At 41.9% G+C, this 19,944-nt stretch overlaps 1 protein-coding gene across 1 annotated transcript in view; it reads right to left on the bottom strand.

The window, feature by feature from the left end:
- TRPC7 (transient receptor potential cation channel subfamily C member 7) overlaps window positions 1–19,660 on the bottom strand; it is a 109,093-nt gene extending 89,433 nt beyond the window's left edge. The window contains exons 1-2 of the mRNA XM_040975600.1: window positions 19,585–19,660; window positions 11,809–12,586 (exon numbers count right to left, since the gene is read on the bottom strand). Of these exons, the coding sequence (XP_040831534.1) occupies window positions 11,809–12,586; window positions 19,585–19,586 (780 nt within the window). The 5' untranslated portion in view covers window positions 19,587–19,660. The remainder of the gene's footprint in view (window positions 1–11,808; window positions 12,587–19,584) is intronic.
- Window positions 19,661–19,944: the final 284 nt, after the last annotated feature.

Raw genomic sequence — 19,944 nt, 5'->3', positions numbered from 1 at the left:
CCAAACTCAACACGGGAGTCTTCCTTGTAACACCAGAACCTGTCTGCTGCTTCGTGTTTGACAAATGGAGTCCCCATCCACTCAGCTTCCGGCAGAAGAAACCCCAAGTTCCTCTTGGGTTCTGTCAGTCTTCAGCAAGATCTCTGGATCCTGAAACATAAGTGTCTCATACATCTGATCCCTACGCCTTGTCCCCACAGTTAGGGTCTCAGCTCTTCATGTCTGAGGTTTTATACTGATCTTTGAATTACGACTGCCACGTTGCCTTCTTCTACCTAGAGGCTAGCCCATCATTCCCTTGCTTGAACAGCTGTAAGACAAGACTCAAGATCTTTCTCCTCATTCTTCAGCCTGCCTTACCAACACGAACCACTTAGATTGATGCAGCTCTCCTCCAGCTACACCTTTCCTGTGTGGAAGCTGTTCATGCCTCTGGATTCACTCTCTCTGCTGCTGGGCTGCTCTCCTCTCCTCCATGTGCCAGGCTGCTACTTCAGTGCATGTCTCTTAGAGGAAGTCTCTGCATGATCTGGATATTCCCTGAATTCTCTGTGTTCTTGCTCATTCTCTACCACATGTCATAATCTCTTTTCCCCCGGCCTCTCCCCTGCTGGAGATTGGATCTCATCTGATACAAGGATCAGACACCCCAGAGGAAGATTACTATTTTCTGATAGATATTTTAAACCCTTATCTTGTCTATTTGTTCATCTGTAAAATGGGAATAACAATCTCTTCTTATATCTTAATATGGATGTTTTATATGAAAATGTTATGAGAAGCTGAAAGTAGTAGAGAAGTGAAAAGTTCCTAAGGGATTATTTCCTCCGAACACCTGAATTCCTGAATGAAGAAGGTGAGCTGCAGCATGGTGAAGTGACTAAACCAAGGACTCCTGACTCGGTACCTCTCTGAGACTAACCGGGGAAGGCCCCGTCGTACTGTTTCCATCAAGCACCTTTCTTTAGGATGCTGTATCACCTGTGCCATGCGCTGTCTCCAGGGGAACGTCTGACCACAAAGCTCTGAGGTATTTGTTTCCCTCAAGTGACCCTTCCAGAATCTGACTAGCATCAGAGAACACCTTAAATATTTGCTCTAGCTAAAATACAGATTCCACACTCTGCTTAAAATATGGTTTCTGAATTTGCGGTTTTTGAGAAGATGTCATTTGGAGGAATACATTTCTGCTCCTGATTTTTTTGGTTTGATTTATTTTTCCCTGTACCTGCACACTTCCCAGAGCTCATTTGCATGTTTATGTTAAAATACCAGTTTTAAGTGCATATAGCCTCAAGTTGCTGATGGTGTTGACAGAAGGAATTGGCTAAGTTCTTTGGAGTATTCCACACAAAATTAGAAATTACCAGGGAAAAGACCAAAGCCTTTCAGTCCAAGTTTCCTACATTAAATGGGGAAAGGCTTAAATCCTTGTTTGCAAAATATGTAAGTTGGGCAGAGCTGTTAAGAGACTGTGCCCTGGTGCTTATCATGCAGAATGCTGGAGCCACAATGCAAGCGTCAACTTTGACCTCCCAGGTCCAAACAGCTGCCTGTATATGACACCATGTACTGTATTTCATAAGTACAGAAGAGACAGGAAAGATTGATCAAGAAGTGGGAGGAGAGCTGGCATAAATACAGTGCTTAACATCTTATTGTGGTCTTCAGGATAAGTACTTGTCAATAAGTAAGTAGCAGTTTATTCCATATCCCAGGATAACAGAACTTGGTTATTAATTTCACATTGTAGGGATGGGAAGTGACGAGATCACAGTAATATGAGGACCAACCATGTTACCAAGCATTGGGGTAGCCTTTTTCTTTTTGAGGAGTATGTTAGAAAATTTCAACCTCGGGCATTTCCATCTCCCTATGTTGTTATGAAATTTTAATTTACTTATTTTTCCTGGATCTTACATTGTGAAGCCTCTTCTGTAACCAGAGCTTGTACCCTCTTCTGAAGACCTCAGTAGAGGAGTGGCGATGATGTAGTACCACCTGATCCATATGATAGGAGCTTACAGGACAATGCATGGACATAGTTCAGGCAGTATATGTTTGAAAGGAAATCCTATGATAGGATAGTTGAAGACTATTTATTATAAAATTGCTTGTCTCTACACTGTTTGAGTGTGTGACATCTATCATACGGATTATTCACAGAGCTTGTAATGAAAACAAAACAAAAGCGAAAGCTGAGAGGGGCACACTTAGTTCATCAAGGCCCACTGATATTTATGCCTTGTTACTTCTGCATATTGGAGATTTTTTCATTCTTCAATCAAATGTGATTTTCAATCAAATCTCAGTTTTCCTGATTGGCATTGAATGTATTTGTATTTTGGATTTCAAGGTTGCAGTGTGATTTGCCAGCTTTGTATAATCCATTAGCTGATGAGGGAAATGCAGGAGGCATGACTTGTTACCATTTTGCAGCACTTCCCCCAATTAAGATAATAATGAAAATAAAATAACAACATAATAAATAGCAAAAGAATAATGTAACACCAAAATAATTTAAAACCTAGGGAAAAACCCTAAAAATTTAAAACCAATTTGAATATGACTTTAACTTTCTGTTTAAAATTTGTGGCTGAAAAATATGTAGCTGGGGCTAGATGGGAAATGGGTAATCATTTCCTCTAGCATCAAGCCTCATTCTGCTTAATTACATTACATCTCTTCATTGATATTTTCAAATAGGAGTCTTCAACTTTGCAAATGGATCAAATCTTGGGAGCAAATGAAGTAGTGTGTTTCTGTGGAGACAGTGAGGGAACTTGCTCCTTATATCAGAAGAAATTTCCAAAAATGAAATGAGAAGTACTACACAGGTGAAGTATAAAAATCTTTCAGGGACAACAGTCAGAATGCTGAGGAAGTGTCTGCACTTCATGTTTGTTGCAGCACCCTTCCCAGTTACCAAGCCAGGGAACCACTAAAGGGTCCAGTGATGGATGAACGGATAAAGAAAATGTGCTGAACTCATGCGTATCATCAATACTATCTAGCAGAAGGTAACAGGAGATTTTATAATTTGTAGCAATATAGATGAATCTAGAGGACATTATGTGAAGTAAACCAGGCTGAAAAAGACAGATACTACATGGTCCTACTTAAATGAAATCTTTCATGTAATTTATAAGTCTGCACATCCACACAGGTACACACAAATCAACAATATATTTTTCCACAATCTCAGTTAGAATGTAAGATCTGTAAGGGTGAAGATGCTCTTCAAACATTTGTAGTCTTTAGAACAGGGGTAGGTAGTGCCTTACTGTGAGCCATGTAAGGCCTGTGAAAGTCATTTGGTCTGGCCCTGTCTAGGTTACTGCATATGGGACTTGGAATTTAATAAATCATTGGCAGACTAATTTTAAGTTGAAAATTTTGTATATCTCCCCTCCCCCAGATGATGTTATAAATATCCAAATGTCTCTTGGGGGTAAGGGGGAAGTTTCCTAGCCCCTGCTCTAGAACTTCGAAAACGTAGATCTGAGAACTGTTGTTTCTTGAAGGAAAGACACACACACACACACACACACACACACACACATACGTATCTGAATACATTAAATATGCTGCAGTCGGATGTTTGGGAGTGGGAGGGGGAGTGAGAGAATGATAATGGTGCTAAAGCATGGAGGAAAAACAAATCTGGTGGTAATCTTTCACTCATTGTGTCAAGGGATTATTTCAAATTAGTATGCCTGGGAACAGGAGGAACAGGAGGAGGAAATACATGGAAATATGAATTATTCTTAGCTGGTAAGATTCATGCTTTTAAACTTGTCTTTGCTTTTCTATATTTTCTAAAAAAGTCTATAATGAGTAGTATTTCCTGTTTCTGTAAATCCAACACTTATTTTCTTTCTCATACTTGAGAAAGGCAATGCCCCCAGGACCAAGTTTCCCTTCCTTGCTCCTGTCAGCTATCTGCCCACCTCATGTCTGGCTGCTTCCCACAGACACTGCACACACACATGCACATGCTTTTATGGAATTCCCACATTGCTGGCTTGACTGACCTCCGGCTTTCTCTCCAGAGTACAGATCTGAGCTAATTTTCATCTGTTTTGCTCCTTTAATGAGAATTTTTTTTTGATCACCTATAGCCAACAGAGGAAGAAAGAGGGCCCTGCAATAGGGGAAATGTTGTGGAAAGATTAAAATCCAATGGAATTCTTCCCATTGTGGAATTATCACACTGGAACTCCTTTCCCAGTAGCCCCCATGGTGTCAGTGCGCTCACTGATCAGTTTGGCCAAGCCTGGAGTACATCCTCCTCTCCTCCTCTCATCTCTCTGGCCTGCTTCCTGCCTTTGAAAGAAGCAGTTACAAAGCTGACTGTGTTCGCCCTTTCTGGTGCTTCACTGTGAAGCACACAGAGACTCCAGCCATAGAGAAGCAGGGTCTGGAAAGAGCTCATGGACAAGAGAGCCGGCCTGGAATCAGCCAGGCTACAGGCCCCTCCTGCCAGTGCCATGGCTCTGTCTGGGAAGATTCACCCACTGGTTGAGATGCCCAGGTCCTTCTGAATATGCTGGCCTCTCATCTTCCTGGGAAGGTCTCCTATTCCCACAGGGTCTTCCAACACCTTTCATTTTTTTCCTCTTCAGTCCCTTTATGACAGCAGGAAGAGTGAGTCTAAACTTCAGAGAAGAGTCACCTGGTCATCCACTGGAAGTGTCACTGGCTCTCCCTTCCCCTTACGGCACAGTCCCACTTTCTTCCATGGTGATCAGTGGTGAAGCCCTTGTCAGCATCCTCATCACTTCTCACTTCTCCCTCCAAGCCCTGCGAGTGTCCTGTGCTCGCCTAGTCCCGAGTCTTTGGGCCTCTTGCTCTCAACACTGCCCTCCTTCTTGTGCTGTTTCTGTGTTCCTAGGATTATCTTTACCAGCTCTGTCATTTCTCACCTGTTATGTATCCACGGCTTTCAGTGTAAACACTGCTTATCCTGCAGATTCTCCTGACACAAACGCAGGAGTCCCACTGAGTTCTTTGGAAGCCTATCTCCTCACATGAGTGGAAATGCTGCAGTTTTCTGTATGAGTGTATATATGAAGAAGGCTAAGGGCTTGCCTCTTTCAGGAGGCTGCACTGCTGCACGGCAGGGACCTTGTCCAGGTCATCACTCTGTTCCAGCACCTGCACCAAGCCTTCCGTCTGCATGCTGAGCCCTGGGGTCGCTCCCTGACGAGGATGCCTCTGAGTGTCCTGCGACTCCGCCCTGTGCTCACCTCTGCATCGATGCTGAATGTGACAACACAGCCTTCCATGCTGATGTTGTGCACAACATGCTCGATGAGGGAGCCCCTCCTGTGACCAGTTGACACTACACTGTGATTTTTTGTTTTCCCAAGAAAAATCCCTGCATTTCCATTTGGTGTAATTTGTGCTACTGCTCATTGGCTAATTTTCTCAAAGAACTGTCAGTTTTCTCCGTATCTGATATTTTAGACTGATGGTTGCACTTTTGTAGTAATTTTTTCCCATTTTATCTTGTGCATGGTGATAAATCTCCACAGAGATAATTTTCAAAAAAATATTCTGTCTGTATTTGGCAAGGGCTGCCCACCCAGCTTCTCCCTCCTCCACTTTTGCTTTTCCATCTTCCAAGCTCACACTGCTGCTCTCCACAGTAGCATTTTAGCAGTACTCCTGGCTTTTCAGTTTCATTGGTCTGTTTTTCCAGTCGAGAAATATTCCCCTGATTTATTTTTAACCATGGAGCTCACATGTAAAGCTCAGATTTTTTTTTTTCTTGTTTTGGAAAGATCTGCTAAATAGATGGGAAGCTTGGTGGAAATCAGGAAGACTTTCAGTGTAGGGGTACATAAATTTATAAGTTATATTAATTGGAGGAAAAGTTGTGGCTCTGAAAAATCTAGTGGGCTCGATAAATACATAAAAGATCTCCACCAGGCTGTCTTATGAAACCTTGATAGTGCTTGATTGTGCTTGGTTTCTTGTGAAGAATTTTTATGTTCTTAATCTCTCTTAATCCTCACTAAGACTCTGGGAGTCTTAATTCACTCAGTGGCTTTCTTTAAAAAACTGAGTTAATATTTACTGAATATTCAATTTGTACCTAAACTTTCTGGAGGTTAAACAGGATAAGGTATGACAGTTTTTAGTAAGTTGTGATTCCTGGTGACACCTACAGAGCTGGCCAGATAGGGCCAATATTTGGATGGGAAAAGAAGCATTCAGCTTAGACAGGTTACAGCTAAAAGGTTCCCTCCCTCCCACTTTGTTTTTCAAATATGAAAGTTAACTTCTAGTAGATACCTAAGATTCTGTGGGTGGTAGGTGATGGAGAGCAGGTCAGATTCCAGGACCAAGACATGCGATCTCCTCTCCTAGTCTGGAAGTGAAGCCTGGTTACTCGAGCCGTCTTAGCAAGGTGCCCTTCTACATGCCACCTAAATACCTGTCACTCATGGTGACGGCCGACACCCTAGGCACAAACCACAGAAGAGGCACGTCGTCTGATTTTAGATGTTGTTTGTGACCCAATGTAGTACTACAATTAAAGGACACATTAATTGATTTACTTCCCTGTGATGACTCATTAATGAATGCTCTGGCAAACACAATCCTCCAGATGCCTAGGCAGAACTATTAAAAAAAGACAAAAGTACCATAGACAGAATATAGTTTTTCCCCTCCAGAAATAAACCAGTCCCTGGGTCTTGCCTTTGGACATGGGGCCTATAAGCATGGTCCTAGTGTGGACTTGCTGGTAGGTAGGCACAAATGCTCTGCCTTCAGCTCACCTGTGTATGCTCACAGAAGGGTAACCCCCATTGTTGTTCCATCAAATATTTGTGATCCTCCGCACCTTTCCTATTGTTCTGTATCACACTCAAGCATGGGGATAAAGTGACACAGGCAAATGTGCCTTCTATGGAGATTTTCCTGTGAGATTTTCTTATCCTGCCCCCACCCCCAACTTAGAGCACATGCATACCCCCTCTTCCCTGCCAATACACACGCTTATATTTTAAGACCTGCTGCCTTCAGAGCTTAAGAAAACAGTTTTGTTGTGGAAAAGGAAACAATTTTCAATTCATTTCCTGTGTGTTAAGCAGACATTTGTTTATCCTACCAGGCAGGCTTTCACACAACTAAGGCAATGTATTTTCCTAGCATGTTGTTGTATGCAATTTAAAAATCTTCAAAACATTCTTGGTGTATGGGAAACTGGTGCAAACACTGCAACCCACGTTGGGCTTCCCTGGCTGCAGACAGCCAGATGTCCTCTGAGCCCAGTTCCCCAGTCCCTCACTGTATAAAGTCACTACCTCCCTCTCCCCTTCTTCCTGGTCCATTTGGTAAGTTTGCAAGCAGATTACACACTGTCACCTCAACAGCGTTACCTTTCACAATGGGATCTCAGTACAAATCACAGCAGGTGACAAATTGGTCTGATTTATCATTATTTGCATTTTAAATTTATGATATTTTAGGCCCAGAGAGTTTTTTATGGGCTTTAAAATAACAGCACAACATTAATGCGCAATTCATCGCCTGTTTTTCATAAGGCACGTGGGTAGCAGTCCACTGATGAACAGAGAACACATTAACACTTGTAGTAGAATGAAGGCTTTGGTCCTCTTGCCTCACTCCCCACTGAGGTCAGTAAGAAGAGATTCCTTCACGCATAGAAAAGCCTTGCTGACGTTCTGTGACCAGGAAGAGCCTCTCAGTCATAGCTTTGTTGTTCTCCATAAAGACCAGGTGTTAAATAATCAAGATACTGTGTGTGTGTGTGTGTGTGTGTGTACATGCGTGTGCCTGCACTGAACTTCTGTAGTTTTCTAACTCAGGAACATTGGATGCTTTTAAGTTGAAGTAAAAAGCAAGAATGTCTTATTTCCTTTTCCTTCCAAAGCCTTAAATAGTTTTCCAATATTTCCTTGTCATATTTTTCCTTGCAACCCTCTTGCTGACCTACCAGATATTGTTGCTGCCATAAGTGAGTTGGAACAAAGAGAAATTTCTAGTGACATGTAGACAAAATGCTGAGGAATTTGGGAAGGTACCAGCAAAATAAAGGGGATCCTAAGTAATTTTATCACAGGGATGATCAGTGAAGAAAACCAAGAGGGCTAATTTGAAAGAGCTGCAGAAAGCTCATTATGTTCTTGGGGGTGGGAGCTGTTATCCGAATGAGATCAACAAATTATTTTTACTTTTGTACAATAGAGGTATTTCTGCAGAGAAAGAACTTGTTTGACCAGGATGAACATCCTGTGAACCATACAAGGCTGGTCTGTGTGTTCTCTGGCTCCCATCGTGTCGATAAGCCAATGAGCCTCCGTGTCATTGATTCTTAGTGCTCCCAGACCTCATTTTAGAGACTGTGGCTAAGATTAAGAAGACACATCCTGATCTCCATACACTAGATGGTGCAGCAAGCGACTGGTCTGCAGTTCTTTAATGTGTAAGGGTTTTATTCCCCGGAGCAGCTCTGTTTTTAGAGCTTGCCCATTTCATCATAACATCAAATACTTCTGTTGAGTCTGTCTAGGAAGAGTTGAAACAATAGGTAAACAATCACTTGCTTCATCAGTTTAAATTATAATCCTTTTGGGAGTTTCCTTCTTGCTTTCACTAAAGCATTTCTGTGGAGTGTTCACTGGCTTATCACATGCCCATCAAGGTACTGTGGAGGCCTCGGTGGCCACATCAAGTTTTAATGTCTTTTTAAGTCAAAGAAGATTAGAAAGATTTAGTAAATCCTTGAGCAGCTATATAATTTCCACACCAAAAATAATGGCTTGCTATCAGGCAACTGACTCCTGCCACAATTTACTGGAGGCTTGCCACTGGCCTTGCTTCTTGTTCACGACTAGACTCTACTGGTAATAAAGTAAAATAATTCTGAAAAAATAGCTGGGACAACTAAATTCATGTTTTCATGGATAACGTTGGCTGGCTCATCAGGAAAAGTCACTCCAGGTGAGTTTTTAGGGAATGAAGTGGATGATATGTGATATTTCCAATGAGGTCCTGATAGCTTTTTATAGAACTGATGGCATTGGGTTGTCACAATAACATGTGGCTATAAGCAAAAACACACTGTCCCTTAAAAGCATTACAGACTCGTCAAGTGTGCATTTTAGTACACTTGCACTTGTTCTTCATTCTTCTGCTACAGCCTTGTCTCCTGCTAAGCTGCTCTCTGTTCTCAAATGATTTATAATGTCAGGAACGCACATACAAGAAAAGCTGAATAAGTAATAGAGTTGTAAAGGAATAGTTATGTTCATTTATAATGCACCATTTGTCGATGATCTGAAAGACATTATTTCAGAGGTAATTTGGGGGATGTTAATAGCCAGTAAATGTGTCCATCTTCATTCTTATTCTAAATAAGTCATTACATCGTAGGGAGGATTTGTCATCATGTTTAGCACTGTCCTTAATTGTCTACAGTTTTCATAGCTTGCTCTTTAAAATTAAAATGTCATAATGTGCTTTTAACAAATTTCCAATTTTGAGATATTATGCATATACTAAAGTATGCCAGTCTTTGGATTTTAACAAAGGCAACAAATGGCAACATTTCCAAAAGTTGGTCTAGCATCCATTGATTTCGTAAGACTGGCACACTCCCAAATGTGAGATAAAGTGAATTGTGCAGTTTTCCACATAATCCAATCCTAAAAATAAATTTGCAACTTTTTTTTTTAAAAAAGCTTGGCCAGAAATATCTTAATTAATTGGCATACCCATTTCTCTGAATATGGCCTCTGAACAATTAGTCTGAAGACTGGGGAACAAGCAACATTCCATCACCTTCCCTGGGATATCCTTGGCCTTAATGTTGTTAGGTGAGATTTGTTCTCCAAACACAAGAGAAACAATTACATTCTTGGGAGTGCCACTGTTAATCTCTATATCGACATCCACCAAGTTCAGCCATTTTCTAGATGATTTCCCATTTGTGGTGGGTCTGTGATGGGGACACAGAGGGAGTGAAATTACCTTAACCATGGAATGTTTTATCCACAGTGTATGATTCCCTGGAGCATTCCAGTGGCCTGGTCTTTCTGTCTCTGGATCCTGAGTGATCCTAACCCCTAGACAGCCTTCCATGGCCTTCTGTGTGCACAACTGAACTCTCTTCTTATTTGGTCCCAGTTGTTCACACTTTGCATAATGTACTAATCAAGTAAATTCTCAAGCACTAGTTTTCATCACATTTGCCTACAAATCATAAATTTTCACTAAGATTCTTTTTCCTGTAAGGTAGCAGTCAAAGCCTGACATGTAAGGCCCTCTGAGATCTGACCCCAGCCCATCTTGTTGGTCTTTCTGTGTGCACCTCTAAAGAAGGAGGAGTTTGTGTTCTGATCACCAAGTCACCTCTCTGCTCTGGGCCATCCTAGACCTCATCATCATTTGCATCCTCCAGCTCTGTTTTGCCACTGATCCTTTTTTCTTCGGCTTAGCAAAGTCCAGTTCAGTCCTGTCTCCCCCTTTGAGATCTCCCTGAACAACATAGCAAAGGGTCAGGGATTCTCCTCTGCTGGGGACTAAGTCCCCATCCTATTCCGTTTACTCATGTCCTATGCAGGGATAGTTCTTGTATTGACATCTTGTTTGGATAATGAACTTACACTTGCTGGTGACATGTTTGATCATCAGGCTTGTGTGTTATACCTCATTTTATGTGCCATGGCATCTTGTGCAGAGTCCCTTGTCAGGAGGCAAGATGAGAATAGGAACCAGCTGTGATTCCTGTTCTCTCAGCTTTGCCTTCTGCACTGGGGAATCCCTTTTTTCATTTAGAGAGATGATAGACTGAACAGCTGAATACATGAGCAAGGCCTCTAGCTCCTGGTTTCTTTGAGTTGTTGAGTTGGTTGTGGGATCTTAGGGCCTCCATTATTAAAGCAGTGCTTTTACTGATTACTAGGCATCTGAGTTCTTACTCCTGTGACCACATGTAAGCAAAGCAATTAGTGCCTGATGCACATTGAGTGCCCACTGAAGGTTTGTTGTTATTATTAAACATGGTGCCAAAAGACTTTCCTATATTAGGTCCCAGTCTTCTCTTTTAAGAGAGTGTCAGATGATAATAAATGCACAGGATCATGACTGAGTCATGGACTTTGGAGATGGAGCTGTGTCTCTTGGCCTGGACTGGTAGATCCAGCAGTTCTCAAGGTGTCTGAAACACAGGACCTTGCCCTGGTTCCTCTATGCAGGGGAGGGGTAACAAACTCAACTCCACTTGGAGAATTTCTTTTTTATCGTTTTGTATTTCCTCCTCAGCATAGTTTCAGAACCATAGCAATAGCTTGTCAGGCTCAGGAAGAATCTTTCTAGCTTTAAACTGAGACTAAACCCAAGATGAACACAGCCCAAGGTGGGATAGAGAGGGGAAGAAGACAAGCCAAAAACATGCATATGAAATAATTGAGACCTCTAAGCCGTGTACTCGGGACAGACCTCAGACTGTCACATGTCCCCAACGTTTCCTGAGCTCCCTCCCTGAAGCTGAGCTGATGTGTACAGAGGTGAGCTACAACACACAAGTCTGCTTGCTCCTTAATGGATCCATGTGGAAGTTACCTCTTTACTGCATTTACATAGGCTCGAATTTTCTGCCTAATGTACTGTTTTTCCCTTGGCCTCCATCTACCACAACTGAGATGAGTCTCCCTCACTTCCTGTGAGTCTGACCTACCCTTTTCTTCCACCAGAAGGTAACCCATCTTGCTACTGGACACACCTGAGGCGCACACAGGGCCGTCTGCCCACGAGGTGGTGAGTGGGAGTTACCTTGAATTCAGTCTCAATGTTGGCTAGTCTGGCTAACTCGTTGCTTAGCTCCAGCGCAGTGAGGACCGGGTCTTCGCTAGACAGGGACAAGTAGGCGGCACTTGCCAAGCCCTTGTAGGCATTCATGCGCGAGCGCGAGTGGCTGAAGGAGTCCTTGCGCTGCTTCTCAGTGCACTCATTGCATTTACAGAAGTAGTCGTGGGGCCGCTCGATGCGCGCACCCTTGAGCAGCAGGATGTGCACGATCTCGTATTCCTGGCAGTGTGCTGCGAGGATGATTGGTGTGATGTCATGGGAGAAGCGTGTCCCATCCTCGTCATAGGCATAGAAGTCATCATCCCGCAGCTCCTGCTCCAGCGGGCTGAGTGTCAGGCGCTGACCCTGTGCAAAGGCTGGGTGGTTAAGGATGGCTTCCACAATGCGCACATAGCCCTTGCTGATGGCCAGCAGCAGCGCATCCCCGACCCGTGCCAGGTTCTCCTTTTTGAGCAGCAGCTCGGTGACCTCCAGGTGTTCGTTGCCCACGGCCAGCTGCAGCGCGTTCTGCCCCATGTAGTCCACACAGTTGAAGTTGAGGGTCTTGGACTCCTCCAGCATTTTCCTGACCACCGGGATGTTGCCATACTCTGCGGAGTCCAGGAAGCGCTCCTCCTCAGGCGTCAGGCTCGTCCCCTTCTCATTGAACATGTAGGCAGGACCTCGGATGGCCTGGCGGCGGCCCTTCTCTCTCAGCGTCGTGTGCCGGCGCTGCATGTTTTTGAAGGTGCTGCTCCCCAACCTGTGGACGATAAGGCAGAGACATTCATTTACTCTCCCAGGAGCCTGGTGGTTCTTCCCCAGGCTTGGGGGAAGCACAAACTCTCAAGGTAGAAAAAGAATTGGAAACCTTTAAAGAACTGGTGAAATGTTATTAGAGCTCATAGTCTGAATCATCATCATAATGCAAATTGGATCCCGAACTGGATTTTAAAATGGTAGTACACCAACTTCTTTACTTGTTTTTTGCCATCTCTTGGTTCAGGTGGACTGGAACAGGAGATGGGGGTGGGGACGTGTGTGAGGTTTGTGGCTGTGGTTTTATTTCTGTTCTCATAAAGTTGAGCCAGTAGTGTGATCCTTCTGTGCTGGTTTTCTTAATGGTACAATTTAGGTAACTTTTTGTGTGCCAGAGAGTCTGTAGGAGGACTATAAATGTTGTTCAGTGGCATGTAGAAGGTACCTGCTCAATGTTGGCTTTATTTTTTCCTTTTGTGTCTTTTGAGATGCCCGGATCTCCTGGGGTAGCCTTGTGGACTTGGCCCCCGTAGTTATTGCTGCTGTTGGCTCAGGAGCCTAGTGAGTCCTTTGCCTGTGGTGAAAACTCAGTAATATGAGAGCATCAATTCCTCCGTCCTGTGCTGTTCTCTATGGAGTCTGTGCTTTCTAAGCTTCATGCAGCTTGAGCATCTGCTAAGGGGTAGGGTGTAGCAGAGAGATGTCTGGAGTCATTGCCAGGGAATCTGCATTCCAGAGGGAGTTTATATGTGGATGGAAGAAGTAGGTCAACTTACATGATAGATCTACTTCCAACTGAATACATAGTCTGAAGATTAATACAAATACTGGAAGTAATAGCAGTAAATATTTATTAAGTACCTATTTTATGCCAGGTACTAAGAGTTTCTACTTGTCAAGTTTTATAATTTTTTGTATTAAAACTGAGAGAAGGGTCCTGTTACTGTCCCCATCTCAAATGAAGATGCTAAGTGCAAGGAGACTAGAAAAACAGGTTTTAATGTCAGTAGGCTTGCAGTAGAAATCTTGGCTCTGCCATATGCCAGCCTTGTGACTTTGGACAAATTGCCCAACATTAGTTTGAGAAGTCTTTTAAATGGCAAAGTGTAGTGAATACAACTATTGTTTATTTTGAGCTCAACTCCAAATATTCTATCTCTATTCAGCCTTGAGACTTAAGCAGGTCCCTTCTTCTGGGTCTTAGATAACAAGGTCACTGAACAGATGTTTTCTAAGTGCTCACTGACTTGGACTTGCTTAACTTTTCTGTTTCTCCTGTGTTTTCTATTTGACTTTTCTAATGTAGCCCCATTACACTATTCAAATAATATTAGAATGGCATGCATTTTATCAAGAATATCTGGTCTAACAAATAAATACTTTAGGATTTGTTTTTATTTTCTCTGGTGTCAATGTTTTGAGACTTAGGAAATCTCACGTCATCAAGTGTTATGAATGTCAAATCTTTTGTTTCCATTAAGTTTTTCTGCTCATTTAACCTTTGACTTGCACAAGCCCCTTTGAATTTAGCTTTGTAGGGAGCTTCTCTGGAGCAAAGAGGAAGAGTGGGGTTGAGTGTACTCAGTCGTACTTGAGGCGGAGTTATGCTCCTCATGGGAACAGCTACTGAACTGTACAGTGGAGCAGCTTCTTCAACTGCAGCAAATAAAAGTAATAATTATGGACAACTCCCTCCAAAGGCAACTGTGAGTGCTAAAACCTGAGAGAGAATCTGCACCCTCCAAGGAGGAAGTCTGAGCTGCTGTCCACTGTCCGGAAGAGCACTTTGAGGAAAGATTGCTGTGGAAAAGGTGCTCAGGATTCAGGTCCATGAGCTTTTTGTGAGCCCATCTCCTTCAGCACTACTGTCAGTCCAAGGAGAATGGCTGCTTGTTGGTGCCAATGGCAGACCAAAGGTGGGGAATCTCATAGAATCCTTTAGACCAGAGAAGGATTTACCAACTGGGAGTTTTCAAGAGAGAGAGAAAGGTGACTGAGTTGAAAACAGCAGTGTGTGTGTGTGCGCACGCATGCACACACGTGTGCACACACCCGAAGGGCCTTGTTTCAGGTGATACAGTGATCCATCCACACTCAGGTGAAGGCTGAGCCCATGCTAGACTAATGTTCCTCACAGAGTTATTCAGCCTGTCCTTTGATAGACGTCTATCCCATTGTGAGGCAGCTCTGAGGGCGTAACCATCAGAAGGAAACCCCCCAAAAATCAATTTTCTCTTGGGAGAATCTGAGCCGTCCATCAGATATGAAAGCACAACAGTCTTGGAAGAGGCAGGCACTACCGCAGGACTCCATGTCACTTGCCAGTAGAATCTGCTCAAGAGGGTGCAGCTATTACATAGCAGCAAGCCTCAGGGAGATTAATCTAAGGGAATGTAAAGTATGCGGAACCAGGACAGGGCAAAGAAACATTTCACTAGGAACATGTAAGTACCCCATCAAAAGTCATACACATATCATAGATTCTCCAGCCTATGAACGTAAAGGATGTGCAGGTAATGCCTGCTAATGCTTCTCATTAAAAAGTGCAACAAAACGTGAAAAGCAATGTATTAGTATTCTAGTCCTTTAGGAGAAGCTGAAGTAGTTAAAATGAAAAGGCTAAGCCTTAGGGGAAAGAATTTCTGTATAAGGCTGGAACATCATATACATCTTGATGCCATAACTTAATCAGCTGTTGTCAGAAATGAAAATGTCCTCACCAGTTGTCCTGCATTTTTCTGCATGACCTTGAAAGCAGACACCTAGATGTAGTAAGAAATAAACAAGCCTCTTTTTCAGTTTTTAAACATTTGCCTTGAGGTACACAAAACTGTCTTTTCTTCTTTGGTAGAGTGTAGCATTACACTGGGGGCCCTCCGAACCATCAGGTCATGTATACCAAGCAGAAGCTCATGGGGCATGCTGCTCACTTCCTCCTTGGGAGTTGCTGCTGTGGATCCTGGAGCCCTGTGAATTCACTCAGTTACTGATGGAGGCCTTTTCACCTTACTGAGGGTTTCCTCTCAGCTCTGACTCCTTCTTAACATTTATATGCCCATGTTTATATTTTCTCACATATCTTTGAAATTTAATCTTGATATTACAGATATTTTCACCTTCCATAGGTATTACATGAATTGGAAAGAACCTGCAAAGGACAACGTGTCAGCACGATCAGGTGCTTTGGTCCCCAGTAGTTGGTGACAGAGCTCATGTTCTTTAATCCAGTGAGTTAGGCCTCTGGACTCTGGTGATCTTATCAAGGGTTAGGGCCAATAATGAGTGAAGTGATTCTTCCTAAAATGCAGTTGATGTACAATTGCTCTTACTTTAATATTTTTCTTAAAAATGAATTTTGAATACGAATGTCTACTTATTTGCATATATTTTTAAAATAATGAGTGATCAGACTCATCAAACACCTCAATTAAGATACTGTGTTTTTCATTTTCCCGAATGCATACATTGACATTTAATGTCATTGAGAAGAAGGGTTCCAATGAAAGCAAAACTATATTTGAGAGCAGGACTGATTATTAAACTCCCTCTTGATCTCTCCATTTCTATTTTTATCAAGCTGCTCTTACAGATGCATCACCCAGTTTGAAGGGAGCCAGATGTTAGTAATCCATGAAAATAGGAATCTGGCACCTGAAGTCCAGCTGAAATTGAGCATGACCGTAACGTCTTCTGGAAGACAGGATTTGTCACTAATTACTGGGAAGAAAAGGCCATTTCATCATGTGTTTTTAGAGATATCTGTGTCACCCCCTGCCCCCCAGATGGCTACATACATCAGAGGTCTCTGGGAATTACCCACACCCAAAAGAAATTCAACCTGGAACATTTCTGAACCGAATGTAAAGCCAGATTCCAGGATGCAGCTGATGTGCTTGGGAGAGCCCAGCTCTAGTCCCTGTGTCCTCTCCCAGTGCTTCTGTTCTAAAGAAGGGCAGGAGCATCTACAGGGATTGGAGTCTTCCCCTCTCAGTCCTGCTGTCAATCAAAAGGGAGTAATAACACCCACCCCTCCCCACAGTGAAGATTTAATCATGCATGCCAGACACTCGGGATCCTAGAAAACCTCAAATGCCTGTGGTAATAACGATGACATCTGCACATTAATACACTTAAGTACACAATTATTTAAATTGGCTTGCATTTCACGAGCTCTACACTGATACACTCAGCTCAGCTATTTTTAAAAAAATGATTATATAATAGTAATAGTTAGCATATATTACACATTTGCCATATTGCCAGACCTGTGCTAAGTGCTTTATAGGAAATATTTTCTTAAATAAATTATGTGATAAGCTTAACTATTTTACAAAATGATGCTTTCAATCATCGTGATTAAGACTCATGGCATGTTAACCACTTGCCAGCCACAATGCTAGGTTTACATGGATTATTATTGAAGATGTTCATAAACTTCTACATGATTTAAGTGTCCTTGTTCTTCCCATTTAACAGATAAGAAAATGAGTCTCAGATAAATATAATATTCTCCTGAAGCTGCCCAATTTGTGGGTATATAGGATGCTAGTCTGTCTGATTTCAAAGGCCCTGCCTCTATCCATTCTCTATCCAAAGTATCTACCTCTATCCATTCTCCTTCCTGCATTTTCCCTAAGATGCTTCACATTCTAAGTTTTCCATTAGAATACAGGATCATTGAGGGCAGGAGAATGACTTACTTAGGTGTCTCGTTCACCTGGCATGTACCACCCTGGTGCCTGGTGAATAGTTACTGCCATAAACTTAATCAGTCCTTAAATATTTGATCTGTGTTGATGATTTAAGGAGATCAGTGAAATTGAGATATTGACAATAACCAGAATCCTCCTCTCGACAAATACAGGAGCAATACCTGTTCTTTTCTATATGACTGACAACTTTAAAAGAAGATATGAGTTCCAGCATAAAATTGATTTCCAATTAGCTCCACTAAATGCTGGCTTATAAACTGCTCGATGAGACAGATGATATCAGAGGTTATATTAGTTCCCTTGAGTGACTGGGGCAGAAAATTGAGATATCTCTACTGCTTTATAATGCTAAAAATATTTACAGATTTCAATTTTCCACACTTTTGATAAGAATCATTTTCCTTATTCTGTTGCGGCTGAGGTGAGATTATAGATATCAATTACTTATCAGTGCTTAGTAAGTGCTCTAGTGACATATTGTTAAAATTAGCTTAATATAATTATGTTAATTGTGGAACTAAGGCATTCAGATTCCCAACTAAGCTACCAATGACAATTTGTGCAACAGCTATATGAGCATGTTTATATATATGATACCACCTAATTTCCACCCATGATATATGTGAGTCCATAAATTTACCAGATTCTAAAGGAAATAAGCAACCTATCACTCTACTACTCATGACCATATATTGTATTAAGATATACTTTACAAATAATTCTGCTAATGTGGGACACTTCCAGTACATCTTGGATTAAAAAAATATTATTGAGTATTACTGAATGTTAATAAATGGTTCTTTTATAATTTATTTTTTAACCTAATAATACCATTTCGGGAAGTTACTCTGTTTTCCATATTTCAGTAGTACTTTGTGTGTACTGCTGCTCCTGTCTTTTCATATTGGTCATTGCCTGTTTGGAAGTAGGGTTAAGAAATTGGGTGTCAGTATCTCATTATATATAGTTCAAGCTATAGCTGAAACAAGTTCTAAGAGTTGAATTTAAGAAATCAGTTTTGGAATAAAATGGATACATGTAATCTTTTGATTTTTTCCATTGGCCTTTGTGATAAATGAGTCTGAAATAAAGATCTGTTTCAGCAAAGCTGAAGAGGCCTTTAAATTGTGAAATGACAATACTGAAAAAAGTAACATGCTGAATATGTATATAGAGGGAAGTGCTGATTGCTTTTACTGAGCAAGAACTTGTGGTTGTGCTCATCCAAAATACCACATGCATTCTGCAATTAGCATCAGTAAGGTTCCACATACTTCTGATTTTTTTTCTGGGTTAATTACTGCCTCAGGGAGTTGGTCTACAGGCCTCTAAGCTTAGGAGCAAGTATTTTTGCAAATAACCATTTGTGAAATTATAATTGTGGCATAGAGCCTTCATAAGTTATTAAACAACTGAGTCACTACTATTGTTAAAAATATCTTAGAGAATAGGTTTTGCATCAAATCCATAATGAATATTCTGGAATTAATGTGAGTTCATTCATAAAACTGATGTATGCCCTGTGCCTCAGAAACAGGGCCCACCAGCAGGTGGCATTCTGAGGCAAAAATTCACTGGAGTGTCATCAGACAGAGTCAATCATTATTGCCTTTTTCAAATCTACCCTGAATCCACTAAGCCTTTAAATTACAATTAATAGCAGTAGCATCTTGGTTCTGTCTACTCAATCATACGTAAGTAAGTTTACCACTTCAAATTTAAAGAAGATACAGAGTATCAAAGATCATGTCGGAGCTCTGCCAGATTATATCTGTTTTATTAAGAGCATATTTGTTATTTTGAAATGGATGTCTAAAGGAGATGCACAGCTCATACTATACTATCAGCAAAGTAAGAAGCATAACAACCTTTCTTGCCACCTGTAGTTTTTCAGTGATAACTCTTAATTAGAATGTGGCCCTCCTCCTCTTGTCTCTGTATTTATATTAAGAGAAGCACAACCACAAAAACACCCATTTAGAAAGCTGTCAGTAATAAAACAGAAGCACACACACTCTCCTTTAGGAATAAAGCAATACTACTCCAGCACAAATGGACTAGGCGACCAGGAGCAGTTTTCTATTTCTAAATTATTTTGTAAACTTAGATTTCCAATATGAGAAAAAGAATTCACTCAATGCATTAGAATGATTTCAAATCCACACTCAGATCTAAAAATCTAACCAGAACCCAAGGGAGGGCTAATAAATAAAAGTTTAATTCCATTTTTTCATTTAGAAAACCACCTCTGCTAGAAAAATCGATAGAAGGAATTGTGGTAGTTGCTTACATGAGGGTAAAATGCTCAGGCTTGTCCACTTCTAGATGCCCGGAAGCCTGCGCCCAGCCGCGGGAATCTGGCTCCCCATGGGCAGCGGCTGGGTAATGCCGCTCTCCGAGGTGCTGAAGCGCGGAGCTGGTCCAGAGAGTGGAGTTGCAGTGATGCAAACACGCGCTCCCCGGTTCTTTGTGCTGCAAGGGTAAAAACCCGCCTTGTGGAGCAGAGCCGTGTTGCCGTCCTTTTCCCAATCCAGGAGAAATGTCTCAGAGAATATGACAGAGGAGCATCCGTGTTTGAGACCAGCATGCAGCGTGGGGATGGCTTGGTACTGTCCCCACCCCTCTGCCAGATGTAGCTTTGAAAGGAAGG

This window comes from Ochotona curzoniae, unplaced genomic scaffold (genome assembly GCF_017591425.1).
Source record: "Ochotona curzoniae isolate NIBS_2020 unplaced genomic scaffold, NIBS_Ocur_1.0 contig_1, whole genome shotgun sequence".
Taxonomy (NCBI): domain Eukaryota; kingdom Metazoa; phylum Chordata; class Mammalia; order Lagomorpha; family Ochotonidae; genus Ochotona; species Ochotona curzoniae.
This window is presented reverse-complemented; position numbering and strand designations above follow the sequence as displayed.